General features: G+C 44.3%; 1 protein-coding gene across 3 annotated transcripts in view; it reads right to left on the bottom strand.

The window, feature by feature from the left end:
* Positions 1-1,124: 1,124 nt before the first annotated feature.
* The window catches only part of FBXL13 (F-box and leucine rich repeat protein 13), a 178,540-nt gene continuing 166,762 nt past the window's right edge, over positions 1,125-12,902 (bottom strand). Inside the window, exons 19-21 of one of the 3 annotated variants that reach the window (XM_075857321.1) lie at positions 11,473-11,607; positions 9,185-9,348; positions 1,125-1,730 (exon numbers count right to left, since the gene is read on the bottom strand). In XM_075857321.1, the coding sequence (XP_075713436.1) occupies positions 1,571-1,730; positions 9,185-9,348; positions 11,473-11,607 (459 nt within the window). In that variant the 3' untranslated portion in view covers positions 1,125-1,570. Of the gene's footprint in view, positions 1,731-9,184; positions 9,349-11,472; positions 11,608-12,902 lie in introns of those variants that run through there. The other 2 variants (XM_075857322.1, XM_075857323.1) reach the window with 2 other exon arrangements.

Raw genomic sequence — 12,902 nt, 5'->3', positions numbered from 1 at the left:
TGGCGATACCAAATATGTATATATTATTAGTTGTAAAAAATATGTTTTTTCTGTGAATTTTTTTACAAATTTGTTTATTTAACATTACTTTTTTTTATATATTATTAATTTTACTTTTTGTTTTTTTTAATCCTATAGAGAGATGTTTCATTTTTATTTTTTAACTTCAACGTACTGGCATATATATCTATACGTGAGTACATTGGCCTGTGTATTGATTGTACACAGGCAGTTGTCAGGGTAAACCTCAGTATGCCCTAACAGGGAATATAGTCAGACAGCCCTGGGGTTCTTCAGTAGACACTGGCCTGTCTGGGCATACAAGGTACGGGACTCAATCACGTCACAGGGATTTTCTCATGTTCACTTTGGTTTTTCTCTTGTTTCCGCCGTTAGAGTGGGGCTGCAGCTGTGTATTACAGCCGTTGCCCCGCTCCTGATCTCGCCTGAGCACTGGCTGTCACACAGGACGAGAATGCTCATCCTAATGCAGCAAGCACCCGCCGCTCAGGACGAGTATTCTCGTCCTGTGTCTTCAACCAGTTAAATATGTTGCACGACAGATAAAAACCTTTATCAAGGGAGAGCTTTCAGGTTGCAGTCACACGCGGCAGATTTTGTTGCAGAGATTTCTGCGACTGAAAATCAGTTCCATTCATCTGAATGTGGATGTTTCTGCAGAAGGTGCATGGATTTTTGCAAGCCGGAGAAAATTTTTGCAACAAAATCTGCCGTGTGTGACTGCACCCTCAAAGAGTTTCAGCATTTTACAAAGAACTTGATAGTTTTTTTTTGTTTTTTTTTTTTTAAATATAAAAACTTATCTACTTCAATATTTGCTTAACCCTTAGGCTGGGTTCACACGACCTATTTTCAGACGTAAACGAGGCGTATTATGCCTCGTTTTACGTCTGAAAATAGGGCTACAATACGTCGGCAAACATCTGCCCATTCATTTGAATGGGTTTGCCGACGCACTGTGCAGACGACCTGTCATTTACGCGTCGTCGTTTGACAGCTGTCAAACGACGACGCGTAAAAATACAGCCTCGTCAAAAGAAGTGCAGGACACTTCTTTCAGACGTAATTTGAGCCGTTCTTCATTGAACTCAATGAAGCACAGCTCAAAATTTACGGCTGTCAGAGAAGCCTCGCAAAATGCGAGGAGGAGCAATTACGTCTGAAACGAGGCAGCTGTTTTCTCCTGAAAACAGTCTGTCATTTCAGACGTAAAAGCCTGCTATCGTGTGCACATACCCTTACAGATCCTGGAAACTTTTTTAATTCATTTTGACTGCATTGATCTGGACTTGTATCACATAGATGGTTTTGTATTATTACACCATTCTGTTAAGGGTCTTAATAAATGTTGGTATTAATCATGTACGAGAGAGAAACATAAAATTTGGATCTACAACTCCATTCCTAAATTTATAGAAAAATGTGATTAAAATGACAGAGGTGTGGCTGGACTGCTTCCAAACATTCAGGCGATTAGGGCTACACGAAGATATTTGTTCTTCTTAATTTTTTCATATAACGGCTTTGAAAACATTAGAAGACGGTCCATTTACACATCCACTGGTTCATCAGCAGCTTCCTCTTCCGTCTCCTCTACATGTACACCATTTACTAGGTTACCATGACGGTCATATCCAAACCAAGGCGGAGGATCGTCTGAACTGTACTCCACGTTTTGGTATTTTGATTCGACTTTCAGGACAGCAGCCCTGTGGAAAATAAATTATTCATCAAATTACATTATGTTTCTGTAGTTAAAGGCTAAGGACACCTATGTCGTGGGAAAAACATATTATTGTTAAAACATATGTTAGTGGTTACCAAGCGTTAAAAAAAAAAAAAGGTTGCACTAAGGCCGGATTCACACGAGCGTGTTCAGTCCGTGATATACGGTCCGCAGGTCGGCCGCATTTCCCAGACTGAGAACACTGCAGGGAGCCGGGCTCCTAGCATCATCGTTATCTATGACGCTAGAAGTCACTGCCTCGGTGCGGGAAAACTGTCCCGTACTGAAATCATGTTTTCAGTACGGGACTGTAGTTCCGCGGAGAGGCAGGGACTCCTAGTGTCATAGATAACGATGATGCTAGGAGCCCGGCTCCCTGCAGTGTTCTCAGTCTGGGAAATGCGGCCGACCTGCGGACCGTATATCACGGACACGCTTGTGTGAATCCGGCCTAAGATTCAGGCTGCAAACTTCATTCCTTCAATGCATTTTGAGACCCGATGATAGTCAGTTCGCAACCTACTCCTAGTTTGACTTTTCTTTTGTGGGCTTGTCCCTTTGAGTAATACGTGCTGGATGTGAGTTCTGTGAATCCAGGGTGCTACTAGCTGTCGTGTCCCGCTGTCCCCTTCTACAGCTCATGAAGGATCTCTTCACCCTTGTGCTGAGAGGCACTGATGCTGAGGTGTGTGTGATTTCCTCCACCTGCAGTCTGTCATGGGTCCTCTCCTGTTTTTACACAGATACAAAGCTTGTGATTCACCCCTGCAGACTGCTGTGTGTGTGCGCTTTCCTGTCTATTTACACTCTGATTCAGTACAGCTTGTGTGGTCTTCCCTCCCTACACGCTTGGATGCGTTCCCCCTCTCCACACATTAATCTGCCATGTACAACCTGCTCCTTCTGCCTGTGCTATCTCTAAGGCCTCATGTACACGACCATAGTGGTGTGCACGGCCGTGATTTGCGGCTCGGACGTCTACGGAGTGTCACCAGCGGCCCGCCTGCAAATTGCGGGCTGTGCACATGGCCGCGTACATGCATTTCTATAAGCCTGGACAATGCACGGACCGTGGAAACCACAGTCCTGTGCATGGGCCCATAGAAATGAATGGGACCGCAATTCACCCACAGATTTGCGGGTGAATTGTGGCCACAAAAACACGTTCGTGTGCATGCGGCCTTAGGCCCCATGCGCACGAACGTGCTTTTGCGGCTGCAAAAATCCTCGAAAATCCACGGGAGAATTGCGGCCCCATTCATTCCTATGGGGCCATGCACACAACTGTGGTATCCACGGTCCGTGCATGGCCCAGAAGAACGGGCAAGTCTTATTACGACCGTGTTCTGCGGTCCAGGCTCATAGCAAATAATGGCCGCGGCCATGTGCACGGCTCGCGATTTGCGGGGGGCCTGCGAGTGACACTCCGCCCCCGGCTGACCCGAAAATCACGGCCGTGCACATGGCTACGGTCGTGTGCATGAGGCCTTAGGGTATGTTCCCACACACAGAATACGCTGTAGATTTTCTACAACAGAATCTGAAAAAAGAAAAACTCTGGCAAATCGGTCACAGAAACCTGCAGCAAATAGTGCGTTTTTGCTGCAGGAACGCTGCATTTTTTTTTCACAGCTGTTTTAGTGTTAAACTTTAATTAAAGCATATATGCAGTAGCGGATTTCCAGCATTTTTTACTGCGTTTCCGCTGTACAAAACTCAACTTGCGTATTTAAGTGCTGAATTTATGCATCCCATTCAAGGCTAAGGGCCAAAAAATGTAGCATCTCCGCACAGAATACGCAGCATAAATTTACATGGTCCGGAAAGTCACTCTGCAGAGCACTTTCCAGCACTTTTTTTTCTGCAGCATGTCGCTGAAATGTTCTAAATCTCATATCTCATTTGCTTTTCTGCTACAGTGAATGTTGTGGAATTTCCACACAGAATTCCATTGCAGAAATTACGCAGGGTTAACGCTACATGGGAACCCAGCTTTAGGGTGCTAGTACACTTGCAGGTTTTGTTCAGGTTTCTTGATTCCGTTTTTGAAGCAGAAAACAGGTGGGGATCACAAAGGGAGAGAAAGTATAAGGCTGGGTTCACACGAGCACATTAACGTCCGTAATTGACGGACGTGTTTCGGGCGGAAGTCCCGGACCGAACTCAGTGCAGGGAGCCGGGCTCCTAGCATAATACTTATGTACGATGCTAGGAGTCCCTGCCTCTCCGTGGAACTACTGTCCCGTACTGAAAACATGATTACAGTACAGGACAGTTGTCCTGCAGAGAGGCAGGGACTCCTAGCATCGTACATAACTATGATGCTAGGAGCCCGGCTCCCTGCACTGTGTTCGGTCCGGGACTTCCGCCCGAAATACGTCCGTCCATTACGGACGTTAATGTGCTTGTGTGAACCCAGCCTAAAGGACAGATCCAAATTCTCCTCTTATATAAATCCAGACTTTGTTTTCGAAACAAAAACCTGATCAAAACATGTCCCCTAAGGCCAAGTTCACATGTAGCGTAAATACTGCAGATTTTCCACAATGTATTTAGTTGCGGAAAATCCGCAGCATAATACAGTAGACGCTGTGTAAATGATAAGTGGGACAAAAAGACTCAAATTGACCTGCGGTGCGTTTTTTTTAATCGGCAGCATATTAATTGTGTTTGTGTAATTGCTGCTTTTTTGTTGTGGGTTTTCCCCTTTGAATTCAATGGGAAGGTAAAACCTACAAGAAATAGCAGATGTTGCAATTTTTGCGGTATAAAACCTGTGATTCCGCCGCGAAAATCACAACCCAGAAAAAAACTATTTTTTTTTACTTACGCAGAAAACTGTGCTTGTTTGTCCAGGCTGGTCTACTGGGATGACGTTTTATCCCATGTGACCGCTGCAGCCAATCACAGTCTGCAGCGGGAACTTGGGATGAAACGTCATCCCAGGTGGCTGTTCAGGAGGGTAGGTATGGGAGTTTTTGTTTTTTTCCGCTTCTGTTTTCCGCAGCAAACATTCCAGGCGAAAAACGGCACCACAATGTGGTTCAGTTTTTCGTCTGGAATTCCGTGCGGCCACCAAAGCGAATATGCTGTGTACTTTTACATAACGTAACCGCCCCGTATGAACATACGCTAACGCTGAGAGAAGGGATTTGAAGAGCAGAGAAAGTCAATACAGACGGGAGCAGTATGCTGTCGGCTTTATGTCAGAAACTGCAGTACAACCAGCTATGTACAGGATTTACAGACTCCGCAGCAGCAAAATAGTAATACATTTTTAATTAAGACTAAGGCCGGATTTACACGAGCGTGTGCGTTTTGCGCGCGCAAAAGGTCCATAACAGCTCCGTGTGTCATCACCATATGATGCGTGGCTGCGTGATATTCGCACAGCCGCCATCAATATGACACTCTGTATGTTTGTAAACAGAAAAGCACGTGGTGCTTTTCTGTTTTCATTCATACTTTTTACTGCTGTTGCGCGAGTCACGCGCGTCACACGGAAGTGCTTCTGTGTGCTGCGCGTGATTTTCACGCACCTATTGACTTCAATGGCTGCGTGATGCGCGAACAGCGCAGAAATATAGGACATGTCGTGAGTTTTACACAGCGGACACACGCATGAAAATCACGGACAGTCTGCACGACCTCATAGACTAAGATAGGTCCGTGCGAGGCGCGTGAAAATCACGCGCATTATACGCTCGTCTGAATAAGCCCTAAGAAAGTTGCTTAATTTTGCATCTAGTAAGTAAATGAACAATAAAAAATTCAGTGCAAAGGTGTCCATAGCTTTTAAGTTTGTTAATAACAAATCAAACATTTTTTTACATTTTTTAAGGCTTGTGTTAGGCATGATGGAATTACCATGCTAGAACAGCAAAAGGCTTTCCACAAACCGTTTCTACAAAGTTGGAATCCAAGTTCGGATGGTGCTTTCAGAGATTTGGAATTTGAATAAGTGTTGTAACTCAGCAAAAATATATTTTTTATGTGTTGCACACTTTAACATTCAGCAGTTCTATTCTGTGGGCTTGTGACGTCTAAGGGTATGTGCACACACACTAATTACGTCCGTAATTGACGGACGTATTTCGGCCGCAAGTCCCGGACCGAACACAGTGCAGGGAGCCGGGCTCCTAGCATCATAGTTATGTACGATGCTAGAAGTCACTGCCTCGCTGCAGGACAACTGTCCCGTACTGTAAACATGATTATACTACGGGACAGTTGTCCTGCAGCAAGGCAGGGACTCCTAGCGTCGTACATAAGTATGATGCTAGGAGCCCGGCTCCTTGCACTGTGTTCGGTCCGGGACTTGCGGCCGAAATACGTCCGTCAATCACGGACGTAATTAGTGTGTGTGCACATACCCTAATGCTTTGCAAATGAGCTTCTGTTACTCCTAAAACTTCACTCATGCCGACATGCACATAGATGTTAATGGCCAACTCTTAGGGTATGTTCACACGGCTTATTTACGGACGTAATTTGGGTGTTTTATGCCTCGATTTACGTCCGAAAATGCGCCTCGATAGCGTTGGCAAACATCTGCCCATTCATTAGAATGGGTCTTACGATGTTCTGTGCACACGGTCATTTTTTTTACGCCCCGCTGTCAAAAGGCGGGACGTAAAAAAGACGCCCACGTCAAAGAAGTGCCTGTCACTTCTTCAGACGTAAATGGAGCCGTTTTCCATTGACTCCATGGAAAACCAGCTCCATTTAACGTCCGTAATGGATGCAGCAAAAAGCGCCTCAACATGCCATTACGGCTGAAATTACGGAGCTGTTTTCTCCTGAAAACAGCCTCGTAATTTCAGCCGTTACGGACGCTGCCGTGTGAACATACCCTTATATAACCTTTAAAATCTCCACTGCAGATATGGCCACAATCGACATGCTTCACATGCAGATTTTACCTTTTAACATAGCAAATGGTGAAAAACATGTAGGAAATCCATAACATACTGTATTAAAAAACAAGCCGCAGATTTGAAAGGTTACAGTATGCACTTAGCGTTGTGCATTTTGTTCTGCGACGTGTGAATAGGGTTTTATAAAACCCCATTCGCTTGCATTGAACTCCCATGTTGCTCTGTAGAGAGGTCATGGCTATATGCTTGATTTTATACAAATGTTAGCATCTCGTGTTTCTGGGGTCCACATTTCTGTATTATGTTCTATTTATCTAAACTTGTTTATAAAGGGAATTGCTCAGAGTGGCGGAGGCCTTTATATTAGGGCATCTAGTAATCTATCAATTTAACTTAGGCTTAGTTCACATCTACGTCGGGGTTCCGTTCATGGGTTCCGTCAGTCCTTTCCATCAGGGGAACCCATGAACGGAAACCATAGCTTTCCGTTTGCATTACCATTGATTTCAATAGTAATGCTTCCGGTGTAAATGGTTTCCGTTTGTCTCCGTTGTGCAGGGGTTCCGTAATTTTGACGGAATTAATAGCGTAGTCGACTGCACTATTCATTCCATCAAAACGACGGAACCCTTGCACAACTGAGACAAACGGAAACCATTTGCACCGGATCCATCACCATTGAAATGGTGATGGAAATGCAAACCTCTGGTTTCCGTTTGTGTCAGTCAGGGCTACATTCCAACTGAAAATTTAGTCGGAACAGAGCCCTGACGCAGATGTGAACGCAGCCTTATAAGTTTCTCCTTTCTTGATGTCTGGAATGTCATGAGGTCTTAGTAAGATAAAGAAGGAATCTTTGGCAATTATGTCTGCTGGTTTTCCCTCATTAGGGGGGATAGCGGTGGAGGTCATGCTGAGATAATATTTTCGAGTTGCTGCAGACTGACATGATTTTGTAGACAATATAAAGCTTGTAAATAGAATGATGCGTTATTAGTGCGCATTTCTTATGTGGCCAATAACTTGGCAGGCGGTTCCTTGATGGAAGTTGACCTTTAAAAGGCTGATGTGAAGCTAAATGAGCAGATCTTCTAATTCATAAGAGGATCTCCATGGCCATGATATTAGATAGATAGATAGATAGATAGATAGATAGATAGATAGATAGATAGATAGATAGATAGATAGATAGATAGATAGATAGGAGCAGGGGCGTAACTAGGAAAGACTGGGCCCCATAACAACATTTGACTGGGGCCCCCCTTCACTGGGTGTCACACAACCCCCCCTTGTTGATAGTGCCTTTTTTACAGTGTCCCCCCTGTAGATAACGCCATACAGCCCCCCTGTAGATAGCGCCATACAGCCCCCCTGTAGATAGCGCCATACAGCCCCCCTGTAGATAGCGCCATACAGCCCCCTCTGTAGATAGCGCCATACATCCCCTGTAGATTACGCCATACAGCCCCCCCTGTAGATAACGCCACACAGCCCCCTTTGTAGATATCTACAGAGGGGGCTGTATGGCGTTATCTAAAAAGGGGGCTGTATGGCGTTATCTACAGGGGGGACTCTGTATGGCGTTATCTACAGAGGGGCCTGTATGGAGTTATCTACAGAGGGGGCTGTATGGCGTTATCTACAGAGGGGGATGTATGGCGTTCTCTACAGTAGGGGCTGTATGGCGTTATCTACAGAGGGAGCTGTATGGCGCTAACGCCATACAGCCCCCACTGTAGAGAACGCCATACAGCCCCCACTGTAGAGAACGCCATACAGCCCCCCCTGTAGGTAACGCCATACAGCCCCCCTGTAGGTAACGCCATACAGCCCCTCCTGTAGGTAACGCTATACAGCCCCCCCTGTAGGTAACGCTATACATCCCCCCTGTAGGTAACACCATGCAGCCCCAACCCTCCAAAAAAATCCGACCTACAGTGTGTCCTACAAAAGACATGTATCCCTTATCCACAGGATAGGGGATACATGTGTGATCGCTGGCAGCGATAGGGAGAACGGGGGACCGAAATTCCCCCGAAGTTCTCCATGACTAACCTCTGACTTCCGGCGTCTGCGCAGCTCAATAAAAATGAAAGGAGCGCTGCGCACAAGCACGACCGGCGCCCCATTAATTTCTACGGAGCTGCCGACACAGACCCCGGAAGTCAGAGGTTTGTGATGGAGAACGTCAGGGGACTTTCAGTCCCCCATTCTCCCTATCAATGCCAGCGATCACACATGTATCCCCTGTCCTGTGAATAGGGGATACATGTCTTTTGTTTAATGGCAGAGCGGGGAGATACCTCCCTGCTCTGCCGTAGTGTTCAGTGGCGTTGCGCTGAAGCAGCCATAGCGGCTGCTAGTGGAGCCTCCAGCCATGGTGGGAGCCCGTGCCGGCGGGCGACACGGGCCCCCTCATGCCGCGGTAGTTACGCCACTGGATATGAGATAGATAGATAGATAGATAGATATATAGATAGATATGAGATGGATGGACAGATTAGATAGACTGTCCAAATATCACCATAATAATAAAACAAGTGTTACTTAGGGATCTTACTTGGTAATACTCTTGCAGTAGACCATTCTTAAGGTACGGAGTTGTCTGCAGCCTTTCAGTATATATTTTAATGCCTTGTCGCTGAGATGGATACACCCAGATATATCCATGATATGGAGATAACGGCAGCCGCCAGAAAGATACTGGATGCTTATATCTGTAATCTAAGTAAGATATAGTTAGTTAGTATTACCATTAATGAGATGCGTTTTTCCCTCAAACATTTCCCGATATTGAGCATGGTATAGTTTAACTAGGGCACACATAAAGAGGTAACGGACTTGACTTGGTGGCAGCTTAGTAGAACTCTTTCCTTTGAATGACACCTAACATTACTAAAAATATAAACAGATTTAGCCAAATTGAAGCCACGCAGAAACTGCATTAAAACTGCAGTGTGCGAATACAGCTTATCCACAATACCAGACACAACCTATGCACAATAGTTGAGCTGTTCGTGGGGGAAAGAATACTTTTTTTTCTTATTTCATACAACCTCTATAAAGAAATGGTGTTTGTTAGGATTTTCATTCATTCAAATCCATATTTCACCTTGGCGCATTTGGACATACATGTACTATTATTTTTGTTGCTTATATAGCGCCATCATATTCCGCAGCCCTGTACAGAAGTTATCACGGACTGTCCCCTACAATCTAAAGTCCCTTATCTGTATGTTTTTGGAACGTACAGGTTTTACTGCTGGAGTTTACTGCTCCAGAGGTAATAGCCAGCATTGGTGAAAGCTCCAATACCGGCTCTGTAACTCCTTAGATGCTGCGGTCAGTAGCGACCACGCGCCCCTGAGTAGTTTGGCAGGCTCTGTCTGTCAGCCATCAGCGACAGGATTGCGGTTTGCCAATAGGTTACATCGGCAGTAGAGATCTAACTAAGTCTCCCGGTCTGCAATACTTGAAGGCCTGTTGAGCCATGGCAGGAAATAAGGCTTTGGAATACTGAGTATTCCAAAGCATTATATTCGTGATCAAGTAATTGCTGTTTCAAGTACCATTACCATTGTGGGACAAAAAAAAATAACGTAAAAGTCAAATGAAAAAGAAAAGTCTTCCCCCCCTAAAAAATATTAACTTTTTTCATTAACCCCTACCCGTCGTAAACAATTTTTGTCAGATTTGCATTTTCATTTTTTTCTCCCCACCTTCCAAAACCCATAATTTTTTAATTTTTCCGTCAATATAGAACCAGACTTGCAATCATTTCTCCGTTTGAATGGAGAGAAACGTTCACCATTCGACATGCTGTATTGTCGATCGGCACTTGTAAACCGTGCAGAATGTCTACCCGTGTAAAAGGAATTTAAAGGGTAACTAAACGTTAGACAAACTTGGTGAGACCCCCACCAATCGCTAAAACGAAACGGCAGAAGCGCTCATGTGAGCGCTCAGCCGCTACGTGGCCGTTTGGCCTTTTCCGGAAATCAACGTATCGGAGCACGGGCTCAATAGAAAGTCTATGAGCCAGTACACCGCTAGATCGGCTTTCCAGAAAAAGCCGAACAGAAACTAAGCGGCTGAGCGCTCACACGAGCTCTTCAGCTGCTTCGTTCTAGCGATTGGTGGGGGTCTCAGTGCTCGGACCCCCACCAATCCAAACTTCTGACATGTCACTATGACATGTCAGAAGTTTGTTGAACGTTTAGTTACCCTTTAAAGTCCTTTTACACGGGTAGACATTCTGCATGGTAAACGAATACTGATCGTCAATACAGCATGTCGAATGGTGAACGTTTCTCTCCATTCAAACGGAGAAATGATTGCAAGTTTGCTTCATTCCCATATATTTTGCATCCTGTCGTCAGCACATCCCTTGTTTACACAGGTAAATGTGCTGCCGACTAAGGCCCCATGCACTTGACCCTAAAACCGCCGACCGTTCTACGGTCCGCAGTTTTACGGAACCATTCGGTTCTATTGGCCACAGACACCTTTCCGTAGCGCTACGGATGGGTGTTCGTGCCGTAGAACCGCGCCGGGTATTATGGAACATGTCCTATTTTTCATATTTTACGAAAATGAGGGTGGCCAGCCGTGCCCGCAATCGCGGGCTGTGATTATGGGCACGGCCGTATGCATGGGGCCTAACGAACGTTTTTCTGGCTGCATAACAAACGTCCATACGAACGCTCATTCACCGGATCATTGGCCCATGTAAAAGTCATTGAGAAGGTATGCCAGCTTTGCCTTGTTAAATAGAAGTGCCCTTTGCATCCAATGTCTGAGGAGTAAAATGAGCGTCACTTTTCATATTTTACAACTCCTATGGCTTACCTTTGGGCATCCAGCAATATTAATAGATGTGAGCATCTTACAGCAAAACGCTATTGTTTTCACCGTGCTATTTGTTACTTGCAAACAATGAGAAATATCCAGCACTTCTAGATCCCTTGATTGATGGCAGAATTTCTATACAAAGAGTCAAGATTAAGTATGTGCGATCTGCTTTATAATAGGTTGAATCATGCATATGAAATAGACTTAGTACATTAAAAAAAAAGCAAAACATATTTCAAAACTCTCGCAGATTCCATTGTTAATCTGGTATGATCACGGATGAGGATAATAATGGTCATAAAATGGTAGTGGACATCTGTCTAGCTTTAGACCCACATCTGCCCTGTGTAGGCTGGATTCACACACAACGTTGAATTCTTTGTGGGGGGTTTGTGGGCTGCTCTAAACTCTAAATATGTAGTGTGACGTGTTCTACCCATACACTACAATTTTAACAACAACTGCATAGAGGAGGCTTAAATAATCCCACAGTCTATCAAGACATTGAAAAATATACATATTCATGAGTGTTATTAACCTCTTAAGGACATGGTTAATTTTGTCTTTCAGACTTTTTTTTACATTTGTTTTTCATTGTTGAAGATGAGGGAGGTTTCTTGTGTTCCAAATTGTATTTTTTCATGGAGCCACTTTGGTGTCACGTTTTAATTTATATTAATGTATTACATAATTTGTATTACATTGACGAGAAGTTTAATTTATTTATTTTTCGTCCCACTAGGGGACTTTTACTGTGGATTTGTATTATTCTATTTTTTTATTTTTATTATTATAATGTATGGGAATACCTATGCATTATAGACTGTTAGGCCCAACTATCACTATAAAACAGTCAGCCATGGCGATTGCAATGCCATGGCTGACAGTGGGCTACCATAGGAAGCCCCATCCGTTGTTAAACCTGCGATTACTATTGATTGTGGCATCTCAGGAGTTAAAAAGCCACCCCATAGCAGATGATTGCATAGGCACAACTGCTGTTATTGTGAATAATGCTCGTAGCTGGCATAGATTTCTGCTACAATTTCTGCCAGTTTCTGGTGTAAACTGTACCAAATTTGTCGGGCCGTTACCGGTCATACCCCCTTTTGCTAAGCCCCACCCACTTTTCAGAGAGTTTCTGGCATAGAGCGCCTATTAAATTCCCTCCATTGTGTCTAGTTATTAATATTGCTTGTTACCACTGTGTTTTCTCTGCAGCTTTAACTATCCCTGGTAGCTTTCTAAGGTTTCAACAATGAAAAAGGACTGAACTTTGTCTTTACAGCTGCATCAGCGTTTGTCTGGCACATAAAACTTTAATATCTTGCAAATGTTAAAATGTTTCCTACATCTTTGTAGTAAAGTCAGAACAGAAAAAGCAGCTGTCTTATTCCTCTGAAAGTGATATTCTCACAGCTGCATAT

Source organism: Rhinoderma darwinii, chromosome 3, assembly GCF_050947455.1.
Source record: "Rhinoderma darwinii isolate aRhiDar2 chromosome 3, aRhiDar2.hap1, whole genome shotgun sequence".
NCBI classification, from domain to species: Eukaryota; Metazoa; Chordata; class Amphibia; order Anura; family Rhinodermatidae; genus Rhinoderma; species Rhinoderma darwinii.
The sequence above is the reverse complement of the archived record's forward strand: the minus strand, read 5'-3'. Positions and strand labels throughout refer to the sequence as shown.